The 26,862-nt window shown below is 53.1% G+C and overlaps 2 protein-coding genes across 3 annotated transcripts; one reads left to right on the top strand and one right to left on the bottom strand.

Moving 5' to 3' along the window:
* Positions 1-753: 753 nt before the first annotated feature.
* Positions 754-8,582, bottom strand: GAL3ST3 (galactose-3-O-sulfotransferase 3). The gene is made up of 3 exons (XM_057553349.1): positions 8,393-8,582; positions 4,749-4,982; positions 754-2,425 (listed from the first exon to the last, which is right to left on the bottom strand). Exons 2-3 carry the CDS (start codon positions 4,868-4,870, stop codon positions 1,264-1,266), a joined length of 1,284 nt encoding a protein of 427 aa, XP_057409332.1. The 5' UTR covers positions 4,871-4,982; positions 8,393-8,582; the 3' UTR covers positions 754-1,263.
* A 2,993-nt stretch (positions 8,583-11,575) lies between these two features.
* Positions 11,576-25,481, top strand: SF3B2 (splicing factor 3b subunit 2). 2 transcript variants are annotated; one of them, XM_057553537.1, is made up of 22 exons: positions 11,576-11,762; positions 11,922-11,971; positions 12,247-12,324; positions 13,111-13,359; positions 13,575-13,622; positions 14,746-14,863; positions 15,579-15,679; positions 16,041-16,137; positions 16,303-16,394; positions 16,777-16,992; positions 17,146-17,283; positions 17,603-17,683; positions 17,891-18,118; positions 18,938-19,087; positions 19,761-19,850; positions 19,963-20,070; positions 21,150-21,257; positions 21,545-21,687; positions 21,779-21,880; positions 24,507-24,606; positions 24,712-24,897; positions 25,234-25,481. In XM_057553537.1, the coding sequence occupies exons 1-22, from the start codon at positions 11,630-11,632 to the stop codon at positions 25,303-25,305; spliced, it is 2,688 nt and encodes an 895-aa protein (XP_057409520.1). In that variant the 5' UTR covers positions 11,576-11,629; the 3' UTR covers positions 25,306-25,481. The 2 variants fall into 2 exon arrangements, with proteins under 2 accessions (XP_057409520.1, XP_057409521.1); XM_057553538.1 differs by having other exon boundaries at positions 11,577-11,762; positions 11,925-11,971.
* The last annotated feature ends 1,381 nt before the right edge of the window (positions 25,482-26,862 follow it).

Genomic DNA, 26,862 nt, shown 5'->3' with positions numbered 1-26,862 from the left:
TGGTGATGCCGAAAACTCAGCCTCCGTGCACCAGTGCCTAATCGAATCTTGGAGACAGAGTTTTGGGGGAAGTAGAAAAGAATAACTTTATTGCTTTGCCAGGCAAAGGGGGACACAGCAGGCTCCTGCCCTCGAAAACTGTGTCCCACCTGGGAGGATTTGGTAAGGAGTTTTATAGCAATGATTCGAGGGCGGGGTTGCTGATTAGTGTGTGTGCAGGGCCTGCACTCCTTTAATCTGGTCTCAGGTAATCTCTTGATGAGCTTCTCTGGTTCCTTCTAGCCTCAGGCCGTCTTCTCTGGAATGAAGAATGCTGACATCTTCCATTTATTGGGGGTTTTAGTTCTATAAAGCTCAAAAGATATTGTTATGTGTGTCCCTTGAGGCGAACCAGGACCCTGCCCCAAGGCTCCACTATTGTTCTGGCTGCTCCTCCCTTGTCTCTGCATCCCCTCCTTTCCCTGATTAGCAACTGTTCGAATCTGCCCTTTGGAACTCAGGGAAGGTCATGGAGGCAGGAGTCTGCATCCCCTGCAAACAAGAAATGGGGGACACAGGAAGGCTTCTGTGCCAGGAGCCCCACAGGGTCCTGCTCGGTTTTACTGAGCCCCCATCCTCATGGTAACAGCCACACCTATTCTCGGGCATCTGCCTCATCCTCAAACGTGGGGAATCTGGCTTTTAATGATTGATATACAATCTGTACATTTTAAAATATTTTATTAAAAACAAGGAAAACCAACCAAACAAAAAGCCCAACCCAAGAACTCTGGGTTCTGGGGGTCTGGGAGCAGCTTAGGTCTGCGGGAAGGGTGGAACCTGGAAGACAGACAGTGTGGGGGGGCCTCTGACCCCTGGCAGGAAGAGCAAGAGCCGGGGAAGCTGACAGGCAGCGCAGCCTTCCCCAGGGCTCAGCCCCTTTCTGTGGCATGGGCTCATCCACTTAGGGAAGACAGGTGGGGGTCCTCAATCCCCATAAAAAGGCAGGGTGGGCGGTTCTGCACGGGTCTCAGACCTCTTGGCAAAGCCACCAACCAGTTAGGACGGAGGAGAGGGTGGCCCGGGGCTCGATCGGGCCTATCAGCACCCTCCCCGAAGGCGGGGTTCAGATTCCCCTCGGGAGGTGGGCTCAGACAGGGAGATGCGCCCCCAAGTACCGCTGCAGCCCCTCTCGGGTGAAAGGGCCCCGATGGGGTGGGACCTGGAGGCAGCCCTAGGCAAGATCCTGGTGGGCGGGGCAGGGTCCAGACTCCCATCCGGAGCTCAGTGGCCCCGGGGCAGCGCCCGGATGGGCCGAGGAGGGGGATTGTCCAGGACCGGTTCGGGCCGGGGGCGCACGCCACCTCGGCGCTTCTGTTTGCGCAGCAGGTAGCTCGAGTACTGCACCTCGGGCATGGCCAGCTTGAGGCAGGCCTCGGTGGCTGGGCCTGCGCGGCCGCTGGGCAGATCGTAGCCCATGATGTCCACCTTGCGGCTGGGCTGCCAGGGCTGCAGCTGCTTGGTGCGGATCTGCGCCGCAGGCCGCAGCACAGGTTCGTCACCAAAGCAGCGCCGCAGCAGGCGCTCTCGGGCCTCGCGCAACTCGCGCGCCTCGCGCTCCACGCAGGCGCGGCCGGCGAGCGCCACGCGGCGCCAGAAGGTGGCGTTGAAGTGGTCGTAGAGGCCGGCGTCGAGCGCGTTCCAGGCGCGCGCGGCCCGCGCGAGAGCCGCGGGGATGGCGGCGAGGCGCGAGCTGGCGGCGCGCGCGTTGAGCCTGGCGTAGAGCACGTCGTCCAGGTCCCAGGCCAGCAGGCGCCGCAGCAGCACGAGCGACTCGTCGAAGTACTCGGCGATCATGACGAGCGAGAAGACCTCCTCCACCTGGCGGATGAGGCCCGCCAGGTAGGCGGCGTCGTCGCGCGGGCTGCGCTCGTTGTCGCCACCCAGGTCGTAGGCCAGCGTGTTGTGAGCGAACATGGCGAAGTGCTCGCCCGCGCGGTAGTAGGCCTCGGGCGCGCTCAGGAAGGCCTCGAGCGACGCGTTGGGCACGCGCCGGAAGGCGGGGCAGTACTGGTTGTAGTAGCTGAAGAGCGACTCGAACATGGCGGCCGGCTCGCGCAGGATGGTGACGTAGACGGTGCCCGGGGGCATGAGGCGCTGCAGCTCCGCGCGGTCGAAGCGCAGGTGGCTGGCCAGCACGTGTGGCGGCCGCGTGGCCGGGTGCACGAAGTGCGCCGAGAAGTTGCGCGGGTAGCAGAACTGGTGCTCGCAGCTCGGGTGCGGCAGGGCCACGGTCAGGTTGTGGCGCTCGGCGAAGCGGAACAGGATGTTCTGCACTGTCGTGCCCGCAGTCTTGTGCGTCTTCAGAAAGGCTACGGTCATGTGCTTGGGGCGCGGCGGAGAGCCCTGCAGAGGCGGGCAGCTCAGAGGGAACAGCTTGGGGTACCTGCAGGGTCCAGGGGGTGTGCAGGGAGGAGGGCGTGAGAAGGGTGCGGCTTGACCCTGCCTCTCCCCAAGGATGGTGGGGATGGGCCAGGGCCCATCCTGGGCTTTACCCACAGAACAGTAGAGGCGTATGGTAGGCAGCCTCTAAGATGACCCCCAGTGATCCCTGCTGACCTCCTGGCATTCACGCTCTTGTGTATTTCCCTTCTCTTGAATATGAGTGGGACTTACTGATGCCTCTTAGGGAGTAGAACAAGGCAGAAATAGTGGGATGTCACTTGTGAGATTACATTATAAAAAGATTATGTTTTCTGTCTTGGTATCTTTCTCTCACTCTCTCTAGGGCAGCTCATGCAGGGGACGAGGAGGTACCAGGTGGGAACGGTCCCCAAGGAACCAGGCCCTCAGTCCATCAGCCTGCTTGAAGAGCTGAAGGCTCCCCCACCAACCACTTGAATGGGCTTATAAGTGGAGCCCTTCCAATCAAGGCTTCAGATGAGACTGCATCCCCAGCAGCCAACTTGATTGCAACTCCGTGAAAGACCTTGAGCCAGAGGTATGCAGCTAGGGCACACCTGGGTTCCTGACCCACAAGAGTGAGATAATAAATGTTTGATGTTTTCAGCTGCTAAGTTTTGAGGTAACTTCGTTACACATAAAAGATAATACAAGGACAAAGGCCCTTGGAGATCCTTGAGGAATTCCACTTCACAGATGTACAAACTGAGGAGCAGAAGGAGAAAAATCATTTCTATAAGTCTGGCGACTCAGATTAAGTCACCAAATCCTCTTGCTCTCTGTCTTCTTTCCACTGGCTCCTCACATTGTAGCTGAGTGGCATGGGCTTTGAAGCAACCTGTTGTTATGTGATTCTGTTAAGTTCTCTGGAATCTCATTCATTTATTCAAGTAGTATTTTTTTTAAGCATCTACTATGTGCCAGGCACTGTTCTAGGCTCAAGAAATATGATAGTATAAAAACCATAAGAATCCTAGCCTTCGTGAAGCTTTCATTTCTGTTTCCTCATTCCTGAAACAAGGGCCTTCGGGATTACAGGTGACCTGTGAATTCCCTTCAGACTTTGAGTCACTCTCCTGTTTCTTTTCTACCATCCTAAGCATCATGTAACAAGAACAACTCTATAAGCAGCTTTGAGAATACCGTTGAGACTTCCTATCTGTGGCTGGTTTGGGTTCAGGATAACGTCTACATGGATGCTCCTGAAGACCAGCAAATCATCTGGCAAGAGGGACGGGGCCCATTCACACTGTTCTCATGGGCAGACCATGTAGCGAATGGGGAAATTGAGGCCCTAAGGGGGTGCAAGGATTCACTGGGTTCACACAGTGAGCCAGGAGCAGGGTCAGGGTTCCTACTAGTCATCACATGGTATCCTGTATCAGGGTGACTGGCTGGGTCACACATACATCATTCCCATTTTATAGATGAGCAAATGGGCTCAAGAGAAGTGAGGAGACTTGGCCAGCACAACAGTAGTGAGAAGTTGTTTGCAGTTCTCTGGGAGTGTGTGGCTGAAGCACATTGTCTCCATCTTATCAGCTCCATCGTAGGGCCACAGTCCTACCCCTTCCCCTTTCTGCGGAACTGAGCTTTAGCCTGCGCACAAGGGGTGTGTCCAAGCCCAATAAGTTCCCTGTTAGCCTTTATGCTTGCCTTCATCCCATGTGAAAACTGCAAGAGTGCCTTTTGCTGATGCAGATGGTTAATGGCCATGAGACCCACCCCCCGGGGGCGGGGAGGAGCCCCCTCCTTCCCATCCACGCGATGTACTTCTCCCTAATAGATTCTATTTTTAGCTCTGGCCCCTTTAAATCCCCCTGTACCCCTTTCGGTGCCGCGGCGAATGCCTCTGGATCGACCGTCCAATCGTTCCTTCCTGCCTGTATGTAAGTTACCCACAACAAACTTCATAGTTGCAGTTTATGGAGTCGCCCACTTCATTTTTTGGTCTTAAAGTTCCTTCTCACTTTGGAGAATATTATTCAACATCTCTGCCTTCCGACAGGGCGGCACTCAGGAGGAGATGCCAAGGGAAGACTCGAGCTGGAATGGAATCCCAGATTACTCACTCAACCCTTTCAATGAAGTCCCTGCCCAGGGAGGTTGTGTGGATCTAAAGAGAAGGTATGCAAAGCGCTTTCAGAACAGAGGGAAGGAGCAGAGCCCATCAGAAGATGGACTCTTCTGGCAGCTTTCAGGAACGAGAAGGAGAGCTCCCGTCCACTAACGCTAACCAGGCAGCTGACTTCTAGAGGAACCCAACTCCCGGGCCCCGCCCCCTCACCGAGGCCCCGCCCCCTTACCAGCTGAGCTGCGCCCCCTGGTGGATGAGGAGGCTTAAGGTGCTGCATCCTAGCACCAGCAGCAGGATTTTCCTGCGGCTCATCTTGGTGGCCTGCTGCAGGCGCTGGAGGATGGGTGGCATGATGGGGTACCCACCCCTGGACCAGCCAGGGCCTCACTATCCAGGACTCCCTTCGCCGGCACTCATGGGGGCTCCTGGGGCTCTGGTAGCAGGGCCAGTGTTCCTGTGAGGCCTGGCAGGAGAAGGAGGCAAACAGGTTTGTTTGTAGCAGGCAGAGGAGATGGGCTCCGAGCCCCAACAGGACTGCTGCAAAGGAGAGCTGCAAAGGGTGGGGTGAGCAGAGAGGCCAGGGAAGATCAGATTCCTACCTCCTGTTACCATGACCCTATCTCCACACTGCTCCAGATAACTTAGTCTTGGGTGGAATTACACGCTCTGGGGTCTGGCCAGCCCTTCAGGCTGTAGCCACTCCCTTCCTTGAACCCTGTCTCTGCTTTTCTGCCTGCCCCTAATTGTCTTTGTCTCATGGCCATTTGTGTCTGTCTCCCCAGTAGATGTGCCTTAGCACCAGCACTTCACTCAGGGCACAGAAGTCTCAATCTGGGGTTTCCTCTCCTCTAGGATTCCTTGCCTCATTGCTTCAGCCAACGGTTGGTCTTGACTCCCCAGACACTGAGCTCCTCAAAAACACTGACCAGGTCTTCACCTTCTTGAGTCTCTGACATGAGGAAGAGGCTTTCTCTACGTATTATACTACCACACACTTAATCCCATTTAATCCTCGCTGCAAGGCTAACATAGGTATTCCCATTTCACAGACAAGAAAACTGAGGCTCTAAGAGATGATGTCACTTGTCCGTAGTCATGCAGCTGGTATTAGCAGAATCTGGATTCAGATCTGTTCCTTCTGGCTCCAAAGTCCATGCCCTCAGACAGTATGTGTGCTGCTTCTACAGAGAACTGATTTCCCCATCCCTGCCCTGGACTCTGGCAATTCTGCATGCTTCTGAGCCCCGAGGGCCCAAGACCAATAAATCCATGAGGGAAAGAAAGGAGGACTTGAAATCCTGGAACCCTATCTGGATTCCATCCCCAGACACCTGAAACCCTGGCCACCTCATCAGACGATTGCCGTGAGAGGTGCCTGGCCAAGGGAGGGGGGAGGGGAATACAGAGCTTGCCCTGCTGAGACTCTCCAGGAGAGGTGGGCCTCTATCCCAGCTGAGCGGCAGCAGTGAGAGGCAGCAGTGGTTTCTGGCCAGTCACCCGTCCCCACATGAATGTCTTGGCTCAAGGGCAGCTCCAGGGGAAAGTCAGCTTCAGTAGCAATGCCTGCCCCCCAGTTAGGGTGGGCTCTCTGTCTCAGCAGCCTCAGTCCCCAGGTTCAGGTTTGGCTTCCTCCTTGCACACGCCCCTCTCCAGAGGGGAGGGGGAGCCTGGAACCTTATGGGCATGTGCATGTGTGCAGAACTAGGACACCTGAGTCCCAGGAGGGTTGAGGTAATGTTAAAACTCTTTTGACCATGACCTTCCCCTAGGCCCCTGCACTTGGCTTCCAATCCTTCTCCTTTAGCCCCCCCCTTCCCCCAATTAATCCTGGATTACATTTAAACCTGTTTGGGTGGAAAGGTGTACTGGTTACCCCTTTCCCTTCTCTCCAGTTCCCATCACCTGGTTTCCTCCACCCCTGCAGATAGCCTTAATCCTCCCGGAGCCAAGGGGTATGAAAGGTCCAGCCACAGAGGGCAACCAAGCTAAGGTCCCTCTGTCTTCAAGGATGGCTAGGGCAGAGGAGGGCTGGCGCTGCCCACGTGAGGCTGCCGGCAGGAGGGAGTCAGAGCCGAGGCCCTCTCAGGATGCACACCTTCTTTCCCTGTCACTTATCCTGCCTAGAGGACTTGGTGACCAGGCAGGAGTTTCCCAAGGGGGCCAAGTGGAGGGCCAGCCTATTCCCATCTTTGCTCAACTCACTGAAACCACCGTATTTTCCAGTGGACTCTGGGTCAGCCAAGGAGAGGTCAAGCCTGGAGAGAGCTGCAGTGGGACTTTCCCTGGGAGACGCTTCAACCCGGCCATATAGAAAAGGGTGATGGGGTGCTTGGTAGCCCCCTCCATCCCACTCCCCTCCATGGCTTAGCCCTGGGCAGCCAGCCAGACCCCAGTCTGAGGCCCACTGGGTACAGGGTGTCATCACCATGAGAATTCCCTGGACACCAGCCCTGCAAGGTGGGCACGAGCTTCCGCGTGTTCGCGGTCAATGCCTGGATGCTCACCGCCTTCAGATACAGCCTGGTCCGTTTCTGAGCAGCCTTGGCTGTTCAAAAGCTCTTTCTGGGACAGCTGGGATCAGCCTGCCGCTGGTGGCGCCCTCCTCTCCTTGTCCCCTTCCACCTTCCACTCTCACGGTTGCTAGTGCTGCCCTGCTACACCACACGAACCATTTTTTCTCCATGAAAGACCTTCAGGTATTTCAAAGCAGTAACCCTGTCTCCTCTGGGTGGGCACTCGGCCAGGCTAAACATTCCAGGTCCCGAGAGAGGGTGCTGCTCGGACACTGGAGGAGGCCTCCCTTCCCTTGGCGAGTTCACTCCGCAATGCCTGTTCTGGACATGGAGTCAGGCCACTGGCACCCAGGAAGGGGGCCACCTGGGGCTGGGTTTCTCTCTGTAACCTCCGGGGTGGTGTGGGGTGGGCGGCAGTCTGCTGGGGCCAGAATTTAGAGCAACAGCCCTGGCTCCTGCCCCTCACGTGTTTCAGACTACTCCCTGGCGTCCCCTGTGCCTTCTCCGTGGAGACGGAGTTTCCCTCAGTCGTCCGAGACAAGTCAGGGTGCCCAGCCTCATCAGAAAATCAGTGCTAATTTTAGTCAGAACAATCAACCTCAGGCTGCTGCCTGGTTTTGCAAATTGCTTTCCTTTCTCCAGGGAACCAAAGAAGAAATGGTTTAGCTAGCCAAAGCTTTGAAAACCGGCCTGGATGCGCACCCACTCCCACATGAGCCCTTTGCTCTCTCCCTGTAAGCTCTAGGGCTGATATTGGTGCCTTTGGAGGAGGGGGGGGGGCACCCTGGCCTGGACCACCCGCATCTGACCGTCGGATGACCTGGAGACTCTATCCTTACCTGAGGATGGAACAGCCCACTGCGTAGGGCAACCTGCCCAGTGCACTAAAGAGGAAAGGGCCAATGGCTGAGCGGGCTGCAAATTAGTGGCCCAGGAGATCAAATATTTTTCCCTCCTCTTTTCCTTCCTTTCTTCCCACCCCCCGCCCCAGGCCTGCGCCAGGTCAGCCCCCCCCTCCAGTCCCCGCTCCCTGTCATCCACCCCCACGTCATCCCTGCCTCTGAATTCCCTTCATCCTCCTCTCTCCATCACTACTGCCCACCCTCCCAGACCCCATTCCCTCAATTGCATCCCAGCCTCCCCCAGCGATCGGTCACTGGGATCTGGTCCCCATAAGGGATAGGCCAGATTCGCTCTCTCACCCCCGTCCTCTCCTGCTCTGCAGGGGGCCAAGAGCCCGCCTCCTCGTGCTCTTCGGGGACTGGCCCCCATGACACCCTCCCGCCCAGCCGGCATCCCCCATCCTGGTCCGGTCCACCCCCGCGCCTCCAGCCCCAGGCCGTCCCGCTGCAGTACTCACGCTGAGCGAGCTCTGCTTTGACCCGGGTTGAGGGTGGTCGCCGCTACCTCCCAACCTTGGCCGCGAAATCCGCTGAGGGTCCGAGGGCGCTGGGGGCCCTGCGAGCAGAGTGCTGGTCGCTCGCCTCTCCGCGCCTGGATGGGATCAGGTGGCAGCGTCGGCTCAGCTCCGCTGCTCTTGGCTCTGCCCGCCGCCCGCCCCCCATCGCACACCGGAGGCGGAGGCGGGGCGGGGGCGGGGGCCGGCGAGCAGGGGAGGGGGAGGGGAAGAGGAGTGGGAAGGGGAGGGGGCAGCCCTGACTCACAGGCTCCCCGAGAACACTCTCTCCGAGTGGCGTCTTCGCATGCGGGCATCTTCCCTGGGCAGCCTTGCAGAGTCTGGACACCAAGGTGGCCAGCTGCTTGCCCTCACTCTACAGAAGGGGAAACTGAGGCCTGGACGGTATCTGGATACTCCGGCTTTGCTGGGCATTCCTGGGCCCCACTGGTCACCCTTGGGCGGGGTAGGTCCTGGGAGAGTTAGAGACACAGGTACATGTACAAGTACCTACATGGTTTTCCCCCACCCTCTTCTCTTTCCACCTCCAGCAGAGAAATACCCTCCAGCCAGGGGTCTGGTCCCATCTGTCCTCACACCCCTAGGGACCCTTTCCCTTCCAGCCCCTGCTGCTGACCCACTCCTACTCTGCACGGGGAGTCCAGATCCACGCACTCTTGGCCAGAACTGTAGTGGGCCTGGGACCCCTGCCTAGGCACTGTGTGCTGGGAATCAGAGAACCCAAGTTCAACCTGGGTTGAACTTAAGTTCCAGAGTCAAGAGGCAACTTCCTGGGCCTGGATGCTTCCAGCTCTACAATAGGGAGCTGTTCTTGGAGCTGTTCTCAGGCTGCAGAGATGATACATGTAAAGGCTCTGTGAGAACTCTGTGTGAGGATCCTGAATTTTCTACTGCCTTCTTTGTCCTTAGCTCCAGCCACCTGGGAGCCGAGCAGCAGAAGCTCCCAAAGTCGTACCAGACACCAAGAGCCCCAGCCCCACATTTAGTTGTGTGGTTCTCATGAACCCCTGCTTTCTCCTGCCTTCTTGGCCTGGTATGGCAAGGATCCTGGAGCTGGGGTAGCCACCCAAATCTGGGACCTTGCCTGGTATGGGAAGGAAGGGACTGGATTCCATTCTAGACCCACACAGATAGGTATCGTGTGAGGGTCCTTGTTAAGGAGAAGGGAATGGGGACTCTCAGAGTCAAGAGAACTGCTTGTGGTCCCAGTTTGGCCCCTTGGGGGCATTAGTGTCTCTCTGCCCCCAAGTCTTCCCTTCTGCACAACTGGAGGAGGGTCATATCCTGCCTGGGTCCCAGGGCTGTTGGGAGAAAATGAGGCCCCACTTGGCTTGTCCTTTTCTGGCCCTGGCTACATTGCACCCTCACCCATCGGCCCTTAGTTTATCCTGCCTCAGAGACCCCCAACCTCTTCCCTAGCACATACACATGCTTTGGGGCCTCTGGCCTCAGATGACCTGCAGTGGCTCTCCAGTTACAGGGAGCAGAAAGACACTTCCTTTGGGTCAGGAATGGTGCTGCCTGAGTGGGCTGACAAGCTGGAGGGGAGGGCACTGCTGTTCTTTCTTCTGTCCTTTCTGGGTTTGGCTTCTCCTCTGGGAATGTCAGGAGACTGGGATGGTGGTAGTGATGAAAAGGGGAAGGATTATAAAAAAAAAAAAGGGGGGGGGGAGGGTCCAGGTTTGGGTGGGAGCAAAGAGAATTTCCTAGCCTGGGTTAGGATGTGAGCAACCTTCCTGGTCCAGTCCTTTTCTTTGTCTCTCCTAAATCTCACCTTCCCTGGACCTGACATCCCATTCTTTTTTCCCTGCTCCCAGCTACTCCTCTGTTGGGGGTGGTTGGTGAAATAGAGCATGCTAGAGAGAAGATCTGAAGGGTGTGGGTGTCAGGGGGAAAGGAGACCATTCTGAGGTTCCCAGCTCTCTCACCCAACACACACACACTCACACAGGACCGGAGCCTGGCTGTCAGTGAGAGAGCTAGTGGCAGAGGGGGGAAGGTTAACTGAATTGACTGGTCAGGACAGGGAGAAGTAGAAGGTGGGCAAGCAGGGGGCACCCGCCCATCCCTCCCTCAGGGGCACAGGCCACTGGTGGGGTAGGGGAGCAGCAGACAGGGTCAGGTGCAGTGGTAGGCTGGTGGGGATGAGGGAAGAAAAGGTCCTAAATTTATTTTCTTTATTTTTTTTGTCTGTGCCGTGAGGCCTGTGGGCTTCCCTGACCAGGGATGGAACCCTGGCCCCGCAGTGAAAGCACTGAGTCCTATCCACTGGACTGACAGGGAATCCCCTGAGTTATTTTCAAGACTAAAAAAGACCCAAATCCTGTGGCCAGAAAGACTGTTACATTTGCTTTTTTTTTTTTAGTAATCATTTATTGAACGCCTCTTTAACGCCAGGTACTGCGAGCCAGTAAAAACTCCTATCTTGGGGTTGGAAGTGCGGAGAAAGGGCAAGAAAGAATTCAAAACAAATGGTGGAGGTTTCGACGTGTTATGGGCACTCCAGGGCAGGAAAGGCGGGAGACAGCTTAGAGGAGATGACATTTGAGCCGGCCAGGAAGGTGGAAAAAGGGGCTTTAGTGTGGCCCTTCCCCCAGGTCGGCAGCTGGAGCTCAGCCGGGAGGGCCCACTTCGCTCCCGGCTCCGATCCCCTTTCAGCCCATTCATCCATGCCTGGGCCGGGGGTGGGCGGGCAGACAATCAGACACTGTTTTATCACAGGCATCGGCTGCAACCTCCCGCTTGGCGCCCACAGCGCGCGGCCGCCGGGGGAACGAGTCCCTCCGGAACGTAAGCGTCCGGGCCTCTCACGCCCGACCAGGGAGTCGGGCCGGAAGGCGGGAGGTCAGTGCTGCGGCCGGTGAAACGCTGAAAGCACGCCCTCCAGGCAGGACCAGCTTTCCCCGCAGCCCCGCCCCGGCTCCGGCCCCCACTGTTCCCGGTGCCGTGGCCGGCCACTGTCCTCCCCTCCCACCTTCTGACCCGCAGGGACCGTGACCTGCGCACTACAACTCCCAGAAGGCTTCGCGACCAGGCCGCTTAGGACCATTGGAGAACGGCAGGGGGTGGCCCCTAATCGGAAAGGTCTAACAACCCTCGAGCGCTGCCGGAAGTTCCGGGAAGTGGGCTGGGAGGCTGGCCCGAGCTTCCGGGTTGGTCGCGCGCCTTCCTGCGGCTAAGATGGCGGCCGAGCATCCCGAGCCCCCTAAAGGAGAGTTGCAGCTGCCGCCGCCGCCGCCCCCTGGGCACTATGGTGCCTGGGCTGCCCAGGAGCTTCAGGCCAAATTAGCAGAGATCGGAGCTCCGATCCAGGGTGAGGAGCACGGGAGGTCAAGAGCGGGAAAGTGCAGGCCTGCTGGGAAGCGGAACTGGTTACCTCGGAGACTCGGGGGCGGGGGTGGAGGCTGGCCGCGGGGCCCTGACTTGGGCCTGCTCCGCCTGACCTACCCCATTGATCGTGTGCTTTGCCCAGCAGGGAGTCGCGAGGAGCTGGTGGAGCGGCTGCAGACCTACACCCGCCAGGTAAGTGTTGGTGGTGGGACATCAGGGTAGGCCGAGCTTTTCGAGGAGGCATTAATGATCCCTCACAACTCGGTCTTCATTCTTAACGTATCTCGGTACAGCAAGTGGGGTCTTGCTCTTTTTGCCTCTTCTTGCCTGCTCAGATATATCGGTCCTTCTGAGAGCCCAGTCCGAGCTCTGGCAGACAGGCGCTGGGTAAATTTTGTTGAACAGAGCGAATGTTGTTCAGTGGAAGAGCTCCTTTTGGACTGACTCAGAGTCCTTCTCATTCTCAGACTGGCATCGTCCTGAATCGGCCCGTTCTGAGAGGTGAAGATGGGGACAAAGCTGCTCCCCCTCCTATGTCAGCACAGGTAAGGAGGTTGTGCGGCTCGATAAGATCCGTTTCTACTCACAGTAGCCCATCCTCTCACATGGAATGTACGGGAGGGATGCAACTAGCCGATTGGGCAGGGAGGTACTGTGATGACAGAATTGGGAACTCTTCAGTTTTCCGTTGGTCCTGATCCTTGCCTCTTTCCTCAGTGTCAGCTCCTCCAAATTCTACATGTCATTTAAGATTCAGCTTAAATATCCGGAAGCCTGATTTACTCCACCCCCAGTGGAACGTAGTCACCCTCTTCTCTGCCCTCCCAGCACACAGTTGCCATGTTATTCAGTGAGACACTAGGGCTTACTCCCTGATTTGATTTCATACTCTCTATATTTATTGAGCTCTTGGGGGCACACTGGCTCCAACTCCTCTCAACTTCCATGTCTTTTCTGATCCAGGATTTGACTCTCTTTCTTTAGAGCAGTGGCTCTGACTTGGGGTCCAGGGACTTTTATGTGTGGGATGAGAAGTTCTTAGATGGCCTTTTGAGGTGTCCCTGAATCTCCTGAAATTGTATGCAAAGTCTATATTCATGATATTTTTCTGGAGAGCGAGTTGATAGCTTCCATTAGTTCGTGCCCCAGAGTTAACATTGCTATAGAGTATTCTTGATATCCTTGATATTGCTATAGAGTATTCTTTTCCTGAGTGCAAGAATTATGCGTCATTTGACTTCACATCCTAGCACCTGGCTTATAGCAGTTCCCCAGCAAATGTCTGCAGTTAGATAAATGCTGCCTAGTTAACGGTCTTATTTTCCCCACAGCTCTCTGGGATTCCCATGCCACCCCCCCCCATGGGACTCCCTCCTCTGCAACCTCCTCCGCCACCCCCACCACCCCCACCCAGCCTTGGCCTTGGCTTTCCTATGGCAGTTGGACCCCGCCCACCAAACCTGGGGCCCCCTCCTCCTCTCCGGATGGGCGAGCCTGTGGCGCTGTCAGAGGAAGAGCGGCTAAAGCTGGCGCAGCAGCAGGCGGCGTTGCTGATGCAGCAGGAGGAGCGTGCCAAGCAGGTAGGGCAGGTGGCAGCCTGAGCCTGGGTCCCATCAGGGTCCCGAAAGGGGAGCGGAGCCTCAGAGAGAGCCGGATCCTGGGGCCAAGGCTTCTGGGAAGATCTGAACCAAAGACTTGGGCCCTAGGCTGGAAGAGGACGCCAGGAAGCAGAGTTGTGGCAGACTGGCCTGTGGGGTATTGGTGCTGGTATGAGCTTGTTTTCTTTTTTAATCAGGGAGATCATTCACTGAAGGAACATGAACTTTTGGAGCAGCAGAAGCGGGTAATGCCTCCTCATCCTAACCTTTGACCTCAGGGTCCAATCCGTTGTCTGTCACTTCTAGTGCTAGTGTCTAAAATGAGAAGTACCATTCAAGTTTTCCATGGAGGGAATTCCCTGGTGGTCCAGTGGTTAGGACTCTGCGCTCCCACTGCTGGGGGCCTGGGTTCGATCCCTGGTGAGGGAACTAAGATCCTGCAAGCCGCATGGTATGGCCACAAAAAAAAAAAAAAGTTTTCTATGGAAGTTACCTCATCCTCATCTAAGTTCTAGTATCTCCCCAATAATTCTCTCTTTCATCTAGCCCAAGGGTTGGTAAACTGTGGAGTACAGCCTGTTTCTGTATGGCCTGTGATGTAAGAATGGTTTTTATATTTTTGAAGGATCATTAAAAAAAAAAAGAACAAAAAACAAACGGAGAATACACAACAGAGTCTGTACAGACAGTCTGAAAAGGCTAAAATATTTACTGACTGGCCCATTACAGAAAAGGTTTCCTGACCCCTTACTAGTCTTACATGATATCATTTTAGGTACATTGGAGAGAACTCTGGGTTAATTTAGTCATTTGTATCAGATTTAGTTTAAACGTGATGGCTCTGAGTTAGGGAACGATACATAAGACATTCAGCCACAGAGATGCATTATATCAGTTGTTACCCCATAGGTGGCTCAGGAGTATTAGAAAATAAGCATTAACAGCAACAAATATGGAAATATTTACAGAGTACTGTCTTTGCCCAGATTGTGCTAGATCTTGAGGGGTAGGTACAAGAAAAGAATTCAGTGTTCCTTAGAAATAACTTAATCTCTTGGGGAAGAAAAATCTTGTTAAAAAACATAAGGTAGTGTTTATTAAATATTAAATTCTCTGTTAGGAACCAGAAGTTTCCCAGGGTTTTTATTGGTGTCATTTCCAGGGGTTTTCTTTTGTGGGGAGAGGGCTCCTTCACTTGGATCAATAGGCTGGAAGTGTGGGTGTGGCGAGGATGTCAGAACGCGGGTGGTACCTGATTAGTCAGTTCTCCTTGGGCCAGTTACCTGGCTGAAAGGCTGCATTTGCCAGGGCCTGCCTGCCCAATGGATTTCCAAAGCGGTGTCTCCAACTCCTACTTCCCTCTCGTAGGCAGCTGTGTTACTGGAGCAGGAACGGCAGCAGGAGATTGCCAAGATGGGCACGCCAGTCCCCCGGCCCCCACAAGACATGGGCCAAATTGGTGTTCGCACTCCTCTGGGTCCTCGAGGTAAGACCATGGAAATGGAAGGGAAGGGCAAGGAAGATGATGACAATTTTTAATTTAAGTATATATCACATAAAAGAGTGCACATATTGTAAGCGTACAGTTCAGTGAATTTTCACAAACTGAATACATCCATACAACTAGCACTTGGACCAGGAACCAAAACTACCAGCACCCTAGAAGCCCTGCATCCTTCTAGCCACCCCCTCTCCCAAGTGTAACCATTACCCTGACTTTGAAGCAAAGAAGGTAATTTTTATTTTTTTATTTTTTTTTCCAAATCATTCTTTTTTAAAAAATTTATTTATTTTATTTATTTTATCTTTGGCTGCATTGGACCTTCATTGCTGTGCACGGGCTTTCTCTAGTTGCGGCGAGCGGGGGCTACTCTTCTTTGTGGTGCACAGGCTTCTCATTGCGGTGGCTTCTCTTTGTTGTGGAGCATGGGCTCTAGGCACGTGGGCTTCAGTAGTTGTGGCACATGGGCTCAGTAGTTGTGGTTCGCGGGCTCTAGAGCACAGGCTCAGTAGTTGTGGCGCACAGGCTTAGTTGCTCTGTGGCATGTGGGATCTTCCTGGACCAGGGCTCGAACCCGTGTCCCCTGCATTGGCAGGCGGATTCCCAACCACTGAGCCGCCAGAGAAGCCCCAAGGAAGGTAATTTTTAAAATGTGTGATTTGTCTTTTCTGACTTGAGATTTTGTTTTGTCTCCTCTCAGTGGCTGCTCCAGTGGGCCCCACTCCCACTGTGCTGCCTATGGGAGCCCCTGTTCCTCGGCCTCGTGGTCCCCCACCACCTCCTGGAGATGAGAACAGAGAGGTGAGATTGCTGATTTCCTCCTAGGGACAGGAGAGTGTGTTTTAGAAGGGGACTGTTTCTGGATTTTTTGAGAAGGATTCCAGAGAAGATGGGAGAACTTCTGGGGGTGGGGTTGGGTGGGGGGAGCCATATTTACTTAAAACATACTTAGGTAGGGCAGGAAGTAGGGTCTGGGAGACGTTTCTGGGGTAGGGTTCTGGGCGTCACTTTGCGGGATGCTGAGGAATGGTTGAATTCAGTTGGTGTTGTCCCCTCTCTGCTGTTCCCAACACCTGGCCAGCAGGCTTTTGAGTACAAGAGGTAGGAGTCGGAGGAAAAAGGGCACTGTGATCACCCCCTCTGCCTGGGTTGTCTCTGGCAGATGGATGACCCCTCTGTGGGCCCCAAGATCCCCCAGGCTTTGGAAAAGATCCTGCAGCTAAAGGAGAGCCGCCAGGAAGAGATGAACTCTCAGCAGGGTGAGTGTGTCACCGTGTCCCAAGGGCTGCAGGGACAGAACCTGCAGAGCTGAGGCCAAGTTTGCTTCCCTCCTCCCTCCCCCGAGGAGGATTTGAGAGAGAAACTGGCTCTTGGTAAAGAGGGGTTACCGTGAAGAGACTGATGGCCTCCTTCCTCCCTTACAGAGGAAGAGGAAATGGAGACAGATACTCGCTCGTCCCTGGGCCACTCGGCGTCAGAGACTGAGGAGGACACAGTGTCCGTATCTAAAAAAGAGGTATGGATGGAGCTGGATCTGGAAGGGATGTCAGAGAGCGGGTTTGGGCACTAAAATAGCTCCTATTCTAAGTGTTCAATAAGCAGTAGCTGCTGTCTTGTGCCAGTTCTTTGTCCAAAGCATCTTACAGGTATTTTTTAGTCAATTGGCATAAATCCTTTGAGTTCTGTGATGCATGCCTCCATTTTAGAGCTGAAATAACTGAGGTTCTGAGAGATGCAGTAATGTACTCAGGCACACAGCTTGAGAGGGGTAGAACTTTGTGGTCTGACTTCAAGGCCTCTTTTCTCAGTCACTTGGGGAAATTGGGTGAGATTAGGGGTTGGGAGGCAAGCATGGTGCTTGGATTCCCTGACCCAGTTGGTTTTCCATGTTTTGGCAGAAAAACCGGAAGCGTCGGAACCGAAAGAAGAAGAAAAAGCCCCAGCGGGTGCGGGGGGCATCATCTGAGAGCTCTGGGGACCGAGACAAAGAGTCAAGCCGCTCCCGTGGCTCTGACTCCCCAGCGGCTGATGTGGAAATTGAGTACGTGACTGAAGAGCCTGAAATTTATGAGCCCAACTTCATCTTCTTCAAGAGGATTTTTGAGGCTTTCAAGGTACAAGGAGGAGCGCACTCGGAAGGGGCAGAGCTGAGCAGAGTAGGGGCAGGGATGGGGCAGGACGGGGTGAGGAGGGCATCTCTTCAGTGCCAGGTGCAGGAACCGGGGAGGGGCCCAGGGCTGGGGTTTCCATGCTGTCTGCCTCCTCAGCTCACTGATGACGTGAAGAAGGAGAAGGAGAAGGAGCCAGAGAAACTTGACAAACTGGAGAACTCTGCGGCCCCCAAGAAGAAGGGCTTTGAGGAGGAGCACAAGGACAGCGATGATGACAGCAGTGATGACGAACAGGTGAGGCCCACGCCCTCCTGTTGGGGAAACAGGGACTCTGGGGACGAGTAGCTGAGATGCATCCAGCGAGTGACCATAGTGAACTCTTGCAGGGGAGAGGTCCTTTGGTGGCTTTAGTTTCAGGGTAAGCTGGGCGGTCTGATTCACACCTAAGAATCCTGCTCACAAGAGATGATTGTTCTGGGACTTCCCTGGTGGTCCAGTGGTCAGGACTCCACACTTCCACTGCAGGGGGCACGGGTTCGATCCCAGGTTGGGGAACTAAGATCCCGCAAGCCGCGCAGCGAGGCCAAAAAAAAAAAAAAATGTCCTGTTCTAGGAAAAGAAGCCAGAAGCCCCCAAGCTGTCCAAGAAGAAGCTGCGCCGAATGAATCGCTTCACTGTGGCTGAACTCAAGCAGGTGAGAGCTGAGACGCTCCATCAGGCCCTGGAGCCCAGCTGGGAGAGCACACGAGGAGCTCCCGGAACCTCACAGGGGGTTTGCTATCGGGGTGGGGAGGAGGGCTTTGAAGGAGGCCTGGGACGGGCCCTTTGAGGAAGAGAAAGCAAGCAAGCTTTAGATCTGAGAAGTTCAGGCTTTCCAGAGGGGTGTTGCTGTGTTTTCCAGCTTGTGGCTCGGCCTGACGTTGTGGAGATGCATGACGTGACTGCGCAGGACCCCAAGCTCTTGGTTCACCTCAAGGCCACTCGGAATTCTGTGCCCGTGCCTCGCCACTGGTGTTTTAAGCGCAAGTACCTGCAGGGCAAACGAGGCATTGAGAAGCCCCCCTTCGAGCTACCCGACTTCATCAAACGCACAGGCATCCAGGAGATGCGGGAGGCCCTGCAGGAGAAGGTGAGGGCCTGGCTGGGGTTCAGATCTGCCCTGGGGGATCCACGGCCTTAGCAGCAGCCGGCTTCAAAATTGCAGCTGGCTCCCAAAACCCACCTACACGTTAACCGTCTGATTATTTATTCTTCAGTTTAGAAGTCAGCACTGCATGTGACACATGGCGGGGAGGGCAGGAGGGGAAGGACATCTCACGAAAGGCAGACCTCACCTGTATGCTCAGAGCTCGCTCTCCTGCCCCCGCTGAGACTTACGGTTCTGTGCGGTTCGGTTTGCCCTTGTCTCCTTGTCCCCCTGCCTGCACTTTGCCAGCTCTCTGATTTGCACACGGTGACTCCTCCCTCTGCAGGTTGCTGTGTCTGTAGTTCTCTGCCCCCTGTGTGAACCTGATGCACTTGTGGCTAGAAATGTATGGTGGTTGTGTAACTTGTAGAATTTAAAATTTTTAATTAAATACCCTCATTAGGTAATAGTTGCGTGTAGTGCAGAAATTCAGGAGGTACCAAAGCGCATGGTGAAAACTGCCTCCAGTTAGATTCTAGTCACCCAGCTCTCTGCAGAGGCAACTGATGAGCTCAGTCTCTTGATCAGATGGCTTAAAAAATATTTGACCTAGATAGCTGAGGCTGGTTTCATATGTTACATCTATTTTGTTCAGTGTGGATCATGTAATTTTGAGGGGCTTTAGCAGGAAGGATTTTGGTGACTTCCGGAATGAGCCAAATGAGGTTTCCCTCTGTCTCTTTTGGGAGTGGGGATTTAGACCTACCAAGAGTTGAACTTGGTGAATACCTTCTATGGTGTGTCTTCGGCCATTCTCCACAGGAAGAACAGAAAACCATGAAGTCAAAAATGCGCGAGAAGGTTCGGCCCAAGATGGGGAAGATCGACATTGACTACCAGAAACTGCATGACGCCTTCTTCAAGTGGCAGACCAAGCCAAAGCTGACCATCCACGGGGACCTGTACTACGAGGTCCGGGAGAGTGTGGGGAGGCAAGGCTGGGCCTTTGGTCATGGCTGTGTTACTCTGGGTCATAAGGGGTTTGGAAGCTGGAAGCGGGTATGGGGCCCCTCCCCTCAGCCTTAGAATTGTCCATCAGCTCCCCTTGGATGGAATGGAATTTGGAATGAGGTGGTTTTCTGAAAGAGACATGCAGACTATGTCTTTGAGGTGATCATTGTTTATTGTGGGTGGTTTAGGAACAGAGGGGCCAAGGGCAGATGCTTCTGGGAAACGTTTAGTATTGAGGGTAGGAGAAAAGTATTTTTTTTCTGATGCTTGAAATCATTAATCACCGTGATATCATGCAATTTTTGAAGTGGAAGGACCTTGGAGATCATCTTCTCGAACGTCCTCATTTAGCAGATGAGAAAGCCTGTCCTTAGATTTGGCCATGTTCTCATAGTGGGTTAGTGACTGCACTGGGAGTCTTGCCTTTCTCCCTCCTTCCTGGCCTTTATTCCTTTCCCTACTCTAGCCAGGGAAAGAAGTGATGAGAATCAGAGTGGGAACTGGGCAGCCCTCAGTGGGACTTTGTGTCTGATGTGGATTGGGACATCTCGGCTTTGTTCTTATGTCCTCTTGCAATTGACCTCCCAGCGTGTGTCTGGTGTCCACAATACAGCATGCTTGGCTTTTTCCTCAGGGGAAGGAGTTTGAGACACGACTGAAGGAGAAGAAGCCAGGAGATCTGTCTGATGAGCTGAGGATTTCCTTGGGGATGCCAGTAGGACCAGTGAGTGCCAGTTATCTGACTGGGAAAGCAGAGAAGGGGTTGGGAATTGGGGCAGGAGGGAGACAAAGGGTTAGGGTTGGGCAGATGGTATCCTGTCCTCTTTTTCCTGCAGAATGCCCACAAGGTCCCTCCCCCGTGGCTGATTGCCATGCAGCGATATGGACCACCCCCGTCGTACCCCAACCTGAAAATCCCTGGGCTGAACTCGCCTATCCCCGAGGTGAGCACTGTCCTTGCTTTCATTCTTCGCTGGCTCTACTTTTTAACTAGAGGATGATTTTCTTTGCCCTTTTCTCATCCTACCATGTGTCTTTTTTTTTTTTTTAAAAAGGAGTAATGGTTTTTGTTTTAAAAAAAACCTGAGATGCTTGTCATAAAGTGGTCAATCAGAATTGACAAGTACAAAGATGAAAACACATCACCCACATTTTACCACTCAGAAATAACCAAATTTAATATCTGGTGAATGTGTTTCCAGATAATCTCTCTGATATACACTTGGATAGACAGATATAATTTTATCTCAGGAATGGCATTGAACTTATTTTTATTTTTAAAATTTTTTTAAGGAAAGATTTATTAAAGTGAAAAAGAAGTAATTGTTAAACTTCAGATAAAAGTTTCTGTTCCTTAAGAGTAATAGATTCTAAAAGCTTGCCAAAGTTAGGAAAAATCAGTAAGAAGTTGGAGTCAAGTTTTTTTTTTTTTTAATTTTTTTTTTATTAATTAATTTATTTATTTTTGGCTGTGTTGGGTCTTCGTTTCTGTGCCAGGGCTTTCTCTAGTTGCGGCGAGCGGGGGCCACTCTTCATCGCGGTGCGCGGGCCTCTCACTATCGTGGCCTCTCTTGTTGCGGAGCACAGGCTCCAGACGCGCAGGCTCAGTAATTGTGGCTCACGGGCCCAGTTGCTCCGCGGCATGTGGGATCCTCCCAGACCAGGGCTCGAACCCGTGTCTCCTGCATTGGCAGGCAGATTCCCAACCACTGCGCCACCAGGGAAGCCCGAGTCAAGTTTTTTAAAGTGTATGTTTCAGTTTCAGATAGCATGGACTCTGCCACAAAGGCTGAAATTACTAGCATGCTTTCTGCTCCCATCTCCTCATCCTGTTACCTCCAGATTTTTGTTGTTTACTACTTTTGCTTTGTAATGCTTTATAAGATTTAATTCTTCTCTGAAATCATAATCTCCAGAGTTCCCAGGTGTTAGTTCTGTACTTTGGAGCATGACTTATCTTTACAGCTTCAGTGTTTCTTTTGGAGCATAGGAGTGGAACTGACTTGCTTTTCCTGTTTTGCAGAGCTGTTCCTTTGGGTACCATGCTGGTGGCTGGGGCAAACCCCCAGTAGATGAGACCGGGAAACCCCTCTATGGGGATGTGTTTGGAACCAATGCTGCTGAATTTCAGGTATGGGCCATGGCTGGCAAGCTTGGTCTTAGTTAAGGTCATGAAGTTCAGAGATGGTTGGTTTATAGCTTCATTAGCAGAGAGCTGTGTGTTCTGAAGTTTCAAAGTCTGGAAAAGGGACGTATGTTTTCCTGAGATGTAATGCAAGCTCCGCACTGGCATATGAGCTCTCTGTGGGTAGGGATTATCGTCTGTTTGTTTACTAGCATATCCCTCTGTTTACAACCGCTTGACACATAATAGGTATATAGTAAACATTTGTTGAATGAATGAGTGATGTCTTTCAGACCAAGACTGAGGAAGAAGAGATTGATCGGACCCCTTGGGGGGAGCTGGAACCATCAGATGAAGAGTCTTCAGAAGAAGAGGAAGAGGAAGAAAGTGATGAAGATAAGCCAGATGAGACGGGCTTCATTACCCCTGCAGACAGGTGGGGGAAGCAGAGAGTCTGCCTCTCTGAAGTGGTATGTCTGTCTTTGGGGGCCTTGTCTTTACTCCAGAGCTTGTTCCTCTCTTCACAGTGGCCTCATCACTCCTGGAGGGTTCTCGTCAGTGCCAGCTGGAATGGAGACCCCTGAACTCATTGAACTGAGGAAGAAGAAGATTGAGGAGGCGATGGATGGGTGAGGGAACCAGGGAGGGCTGAGAGGGGAGGATTTTCAGCCTCTAGGTGGACTGGCTGACTTTTGTCTCCCGCCCCCCCCCCCTTTTTCTTTTTAAACAATTATTGAACACGAGCTCTGTGCCAGGCACTGCTCTAGGCACTGGGACGTCTGCAGTGAAAAGTCAGGCGAGGTAAACAAGTGATCAGAGAACAAGATAATTTCAGATGTGGATAAGACGTGTAGCAAAGGAAACTGAGTAATAGGATGTAGAGGGACTTGGGTGGTGGGGAGGCCTTTGGGAAGGTCTACGGAGGAAGAGGTATTTGGGCTGAGAGCTGGGGCAGAAGGAACTGTAAGAGCAAGTGAAAGAACACTGGAAATGGTAATAGACAATTCTTATTATTTAAATCTCTCTAAAAGATAATTGACCATTTAAACAAAAATAATAACCACGTAGTAGCCTTCCTTTTTGAAAGATACAGGATTCTAGGTTGACAGTGTTTTTTTCTTTCATTACTTTAAAGATGTTGATTCAGTGTCTTCTTTCTTGCATCATTTCTGACAGGAAATCTGTCATCATCCTTCCTTTGTTCCTCTGTGCATTTGTGCCATTTTTCTCTGGCTGCTTTTAAGATTCTCTTTTTATCACTGTTTTGAACAGGTTATGACATGCAGTGTAGTGCAGCATGTTAGTGTAGTTTTCTTCGTATTTCTTTCTTTTTTTAAAATGGTTTGGTGGGGTTTTTTTTCCTTCTTTTTCTGGCCATGCTGCATGGCTTGCAGGATCTCAGTTCCCCAACCTGGTGAAAGCCAGGAGTGAAAGCAGTGAAAGTGGCAAGTCCTCACCACTGAACTGCCAGGGAAGTCCCATCTTTGTGTTTCTTTACTTGGGTTTGTTAAGCATCTGGAATCTATGCCTTTATAGTTTTTATTAATTTTGGAAAAATTCTGGCCATTATTTCTCCAAATATTTTTTCCTGTTCCCTTCTCTTTCTCCTCTCCTTTGGGAACTCCAGTTATACATCTATTAGATTTCTTGAAGTTGACCTACAGCTCACCGATGCTCTGTTCATTTAAAAAATTTCTCATTTCTCTTTGTATTTCATTTTAGAAGTTTTCTATTCCTATGTCTTCAAGTTTGCTAATATTTTTTCCACTATTTTTAATCTGACATTAATCCCATCTAGTGTAGTTTTCATCTCTAGCAGTGCAATTTGGGTCTTTTTATATCTCCTGTGTCTCTTATTTGACTTTTGAACATACGGAATCCAATTATAATAACATTTTAATGTACTTGCCTGCTAATGCTAACATCTGTGCCAGTTCTGGGTTGATTTAAGTGGATTGATTGTTTTCCTCATTGAAGATTGTATTTTCATGCTTCTTTGCATGTCTGGTAATTTTTGATTGGATGCCAGACTTTGTGAAATGTACCTTGTCAGGTCCAGAATACTTTGATAGTCCTATAAAAATCTTTAGTTTTGTTCAAGGTCACAGTTAAGGTACTTGGGAACAGTTTGATTCTTTCAGGTCTTGCTTTTCAGGTTCATTAGGCAGGACTGAAGCAGTGCTCAGTCCTCCTCACTATTGAGGCACAAGACCCTATACTCTATCCAATACCCTGTTAATCAGGAGGTTTTTCAGTCCGGCTAGTGGGACTAGGCACTATTCCCAGTCCCGTGTGAAGAGCAGGCATGTATGATACCACTAATGCTTTCGGGTGGTTCTTTCCCTGGCCTTGGTAGTCTCCTCCTACACAGTACTCACCTGAGAACTTGAGGGGATCCTCTGTAGGTCTCTTGAGTTCTTCAGTCTCCGTGCTGCTTTCTCTTCTCCAGTTCTCTGTCCTATGATCTCTAGTCGCCTTAATCTCCCTGCACTTTCAGCTTCACCCCTTCAACTCCTAGAGTCCTCTGTGCTCTCCAGGAGTTCCCCTCTTTATTCTGTAGCCTGGAAACTCTCAGTGCAGTAGGATGGACAATTGAAGGAATCACCTCATTTGTTTCTTGTCTCTCAGGAGTCACTGTTCTTCGTTGCTTCGTGTCCAGTGACTTGAAAACCACTGTTTCATATATTTTGCCCATTTTTTGATTGTTTCAGGTGGGAGGGTAAATCTGGTCCCTATTACTCCTTATCCAGAAGCAGAAGTCTCAAGTTTTGAGGAAGAAAAAGAAAGAAGGGTATTGGGGCTAGACTGTACTGAGCAGGGATTAAGTACGGGACCAGACGATGCACCCTATAGGTCATGGTAAAGAGTTTGGGTTTATTCAAACAATGATCAGAAGCCTCAGAGGGTTTTGAGCAAAGGAGTGACAGGATGTGAATTCGGTTTTTCCTTCTGGCTGCTTTGTGAGAATAGATTTTCACCTCTTCCAGGGGGAGCGGTGGGGATGAAGTCATGGTCTGGGTTGGTATTGGTAGATTTGCTGTTGTATTTCAAGTAGCATTCTTGAAATAGGTGGCACTTCTTCCTCCCATGGGTCTCCATGACCTGCAGAGGCAGCTTGGGCAGAATTTTTCCCCTGGGTGTCTTGGAACCTCGCTGGGGAGCTTGGTGGGCCTGCTGCCCTTACTCCTTTTGCTGTCCCTCCTGGAGACCCTTTTATCCTTTCCTTTTTGGGCTTGACCCCCTCGTCCTTTGCAGAAGTGAGACGCCTCAGCTGTTCACCGTGTTGCCGGAGAAGAGAACGGCCACTGTTGGGGGGGCCATGATGGGATCAACCCACATCTATGACATGTCCACGGTGAGCACTTGGAGGATACTGCTTTTGGGGGCTGGGAAGGGGGGGCAGGAGCTAGGGCTTCTGAGCTTCCCTTTGGAGATGACAAGGCTCTGATTCCTCTTGCAGGTCATGAGCCGGAAGGGCCCGGCCCCCGAGCTGCAAGGTGTGGAAGTGGCCCTGGCACCCGAGGAGTTGGAGCTGGACCCCATGGCCATGACCCAGAAGTATGAGGAGCACGTGCGGGAGCAGCAGGCGCAAGTGGAGAAAGAAGACTTCAGCGACATGGTGGCTGAGCACGCTGCCAAGCAGAAGGTGGGTGCTCGCTCAGGAGCCTGGCGGTGAGAGCCAGGGAGCAGGGCCGCCTTCTCAGTGGGCTGGCGTCCTCTAGTGGTGAGAGGGCGGGAGGACGCGGTGCCTGCTGCCCTGAGCTTCCTTGTGGTTGGGAACCTTAGGAATCCTCCAGTGGGCTGCCCTCTTTCAGGATGATGAAACAGGCACAGGGAGGGGAGGGAGCTCATCCAAGTCTGAGAATTCCAGTTTCAGTACTTTTTCCACAGCCGTATGTGGCTCTGTCAGGCTGCCCACCCTTCGTTTTGGGGATCAGCCGGTTGTTTAATCTGTTGTAACCTGTTTCTTTCTCTCCTACAGCAAAAGAAACGGAAAGCTCAGCCCCAGGACAGCCGTGGGGGCAGCAAGAAATACAAGGAGTTCAAATTTTAGGTCCCCTCACACACCTGGCCCTCCTTTCGGCCCTTTCCTGGACACCTGGGCTTCTTCACATATGGGTCCCCAAGAGCCAGCTCTCCTGCTCTTCCCAGGGGCTTGTTATTTCATGTTCTTATTTTAGACCTGTTTTGTAAATAAAGCTGTTTCCCAAGGAAAGAGATGAAATGTAACACTTCTGATCCTCCTTCGTCTTTAGTCCCCTCCTGCAAAAGAACGGAAACAGCCATTTTCTACAACCTGAAGTTGCTCCGGTGGCTGGGGGCAGGCACTTGGATCAGGTGTTGCAGTTGAGACTGGTGATGAAGCTAAAGCACACTGAGATTGTGTGTTTTACCACTGCCTGCTTTTGTAGGAAGGCTCTGGGGGAAGGACCTCCAGATCTGGTTTGACCTTACTGGTGTGTCCTTGGGGACTAAAAATAGCCAGCTTAGCGCCCTGGCTGGGCTGAGGAAGTACAGTGGGCTTGGGAAGTAGGCCAGGTCAGGCCTTCCTAATAGACCTTGCGGCCAAAAGAGTCCAAGTCCTTACGTGGGAGAGAGCACAGCTCAAAGTCTGTAGGTTGTCCTGAGTCCGTGTGAGCCCCTGGGTGGTTTCATCAACCAGTCTCCAGGTTTTGGTGGGCGGGGGGGCTGCTTTCCCAGGTTCTAGTCCCCCTGTCCTGGGAGGTCTTTCTGACAGGCTAGACTACGTTGGACCAGTGGTTCCAACAGGCATTTGCCAAGCACCAGGGAGGGAAGTCACATGCTGCTGCTGTACCACTGATGCTGGTCCAAGCCCACCATCTGGGGTGCCGGCATGCAGGAGGCTTCGAGATGGTTTCTGGAGCCGGGAGTGTGGGTGACTCCAGGGAGGGTGAGGCAGTTGAGTAAGGCCTCGGGAGGAATAGGATTTTAGAAATCTAGTAAGTGACGAAGCAGAAAAACATCCCAAGTAGAAGAAATTGAGGGTAGAGATGGGGGCTTGGGACTGTGATGGTTCTTTGTGGCAGGGGGACATTAGGGGCAGAAAATAGGTGGTTGCTTCCAGGTGGGTCAGGGCTTAACTTCAGATTCACCCGTGCCAAAGGCCTTCTGAACTCTAGGTCCTTGAGCCCTTGCCCACACTGGGGAGAAGCGGGGCGGAAACTGCCGGGCCCACAGGCGCTCAGCCGGCCGCTGGGTCTCCATCGCTCCCTTCGCTGGTCGTGACGGCGAAGAAGCCCCGGAGCCGCAGTGGGGGGGGCCAGGGCGGCGGTCGGAAAGCGGGCTCGGGTGGGCAGTGGGTTGGGTCTCTGGTCCACAGACCCGAGAGGGCCGAGGCGCGCTCCCGCGATAGCCCCCTCCGGTCCGGGGCCGCGCCCCGGAAAAGCGAGGTTTCCGCTGGCTCGGCTGCCGCCGCCGCCGTGGAAAGGACGACGCGGGAGAGGAGGGGGGGTCAGCGGGCTGCCGCCGGGCCGCGAACTTCAGAGGATCCGGCCGAGGGCGCCAACCGCTGACCCCACTCCTGAAGAGCGAGGGGCGCGCACGCCCACAGGCCCGCCCGGGGCGCGAGCGCGAGCGCAGCCCCAGCCCC

Source organism: Balaenoptera acutorostrata, chromosome 9 (assembly GCF_949987535.1).
Source record: "Balaenoptera acutorostrata chromosome 9, mBalAcu1.1, whole genome shotgun sequence".
NCBI classification, from domain to species: Eukaryota; Metazoa; Chordata; class Mammalia; order Artiodactyla; family Balaenopteridae; genus Balaenoptera; species Balaenoptera acutorostrata.
Note: the sequence above shows the minus strand (reverse complement) of the source record. Positions and strands in the feature narration are given on the sequence as shown.

Excerpts from the sequence above, each read along its gene's own strand:
- GAL3ST3 (XM_057553349.1), bottom strand. The coding sequence starts at position 4,870 with ATGCCACCCATCCTCCAGCGCCTGCAGCAGGCCACCAAGATGAGCCGC. Across the intron at positions 2,426-4,748 it reads CAGGGGGCGCAGCTCAGCTG|GTACCCCAAGCTGTTCCCTC; the intron begins GTAAGGGGGCGG and ends TGGACCCTGCAG.
- SF3B2 (XM_057553537.1), top strand. The coding sequence starts at position 11,630 with ATGGCGGCCGAGCATCCCGAGCCCCCTAAAGGAGAGTTGCAGCTGCCG. Across the intron at positions 13,623-14,745 it reads TTTTGGAGCAGCAGAAGCGG|GCAGCTGTGTTACTGGAGCA; the intron begins GTAATGCCTCCT and ends TCCCTCTCGTAG. Across the intron at positions 21,688-21,778 it reads TTCATTACCCCTGCAGACAG|TGGCCTCATCACTCCTGGAG; the intron begins GTGGGGGAAGCA and ends CTCTCTTCACAG.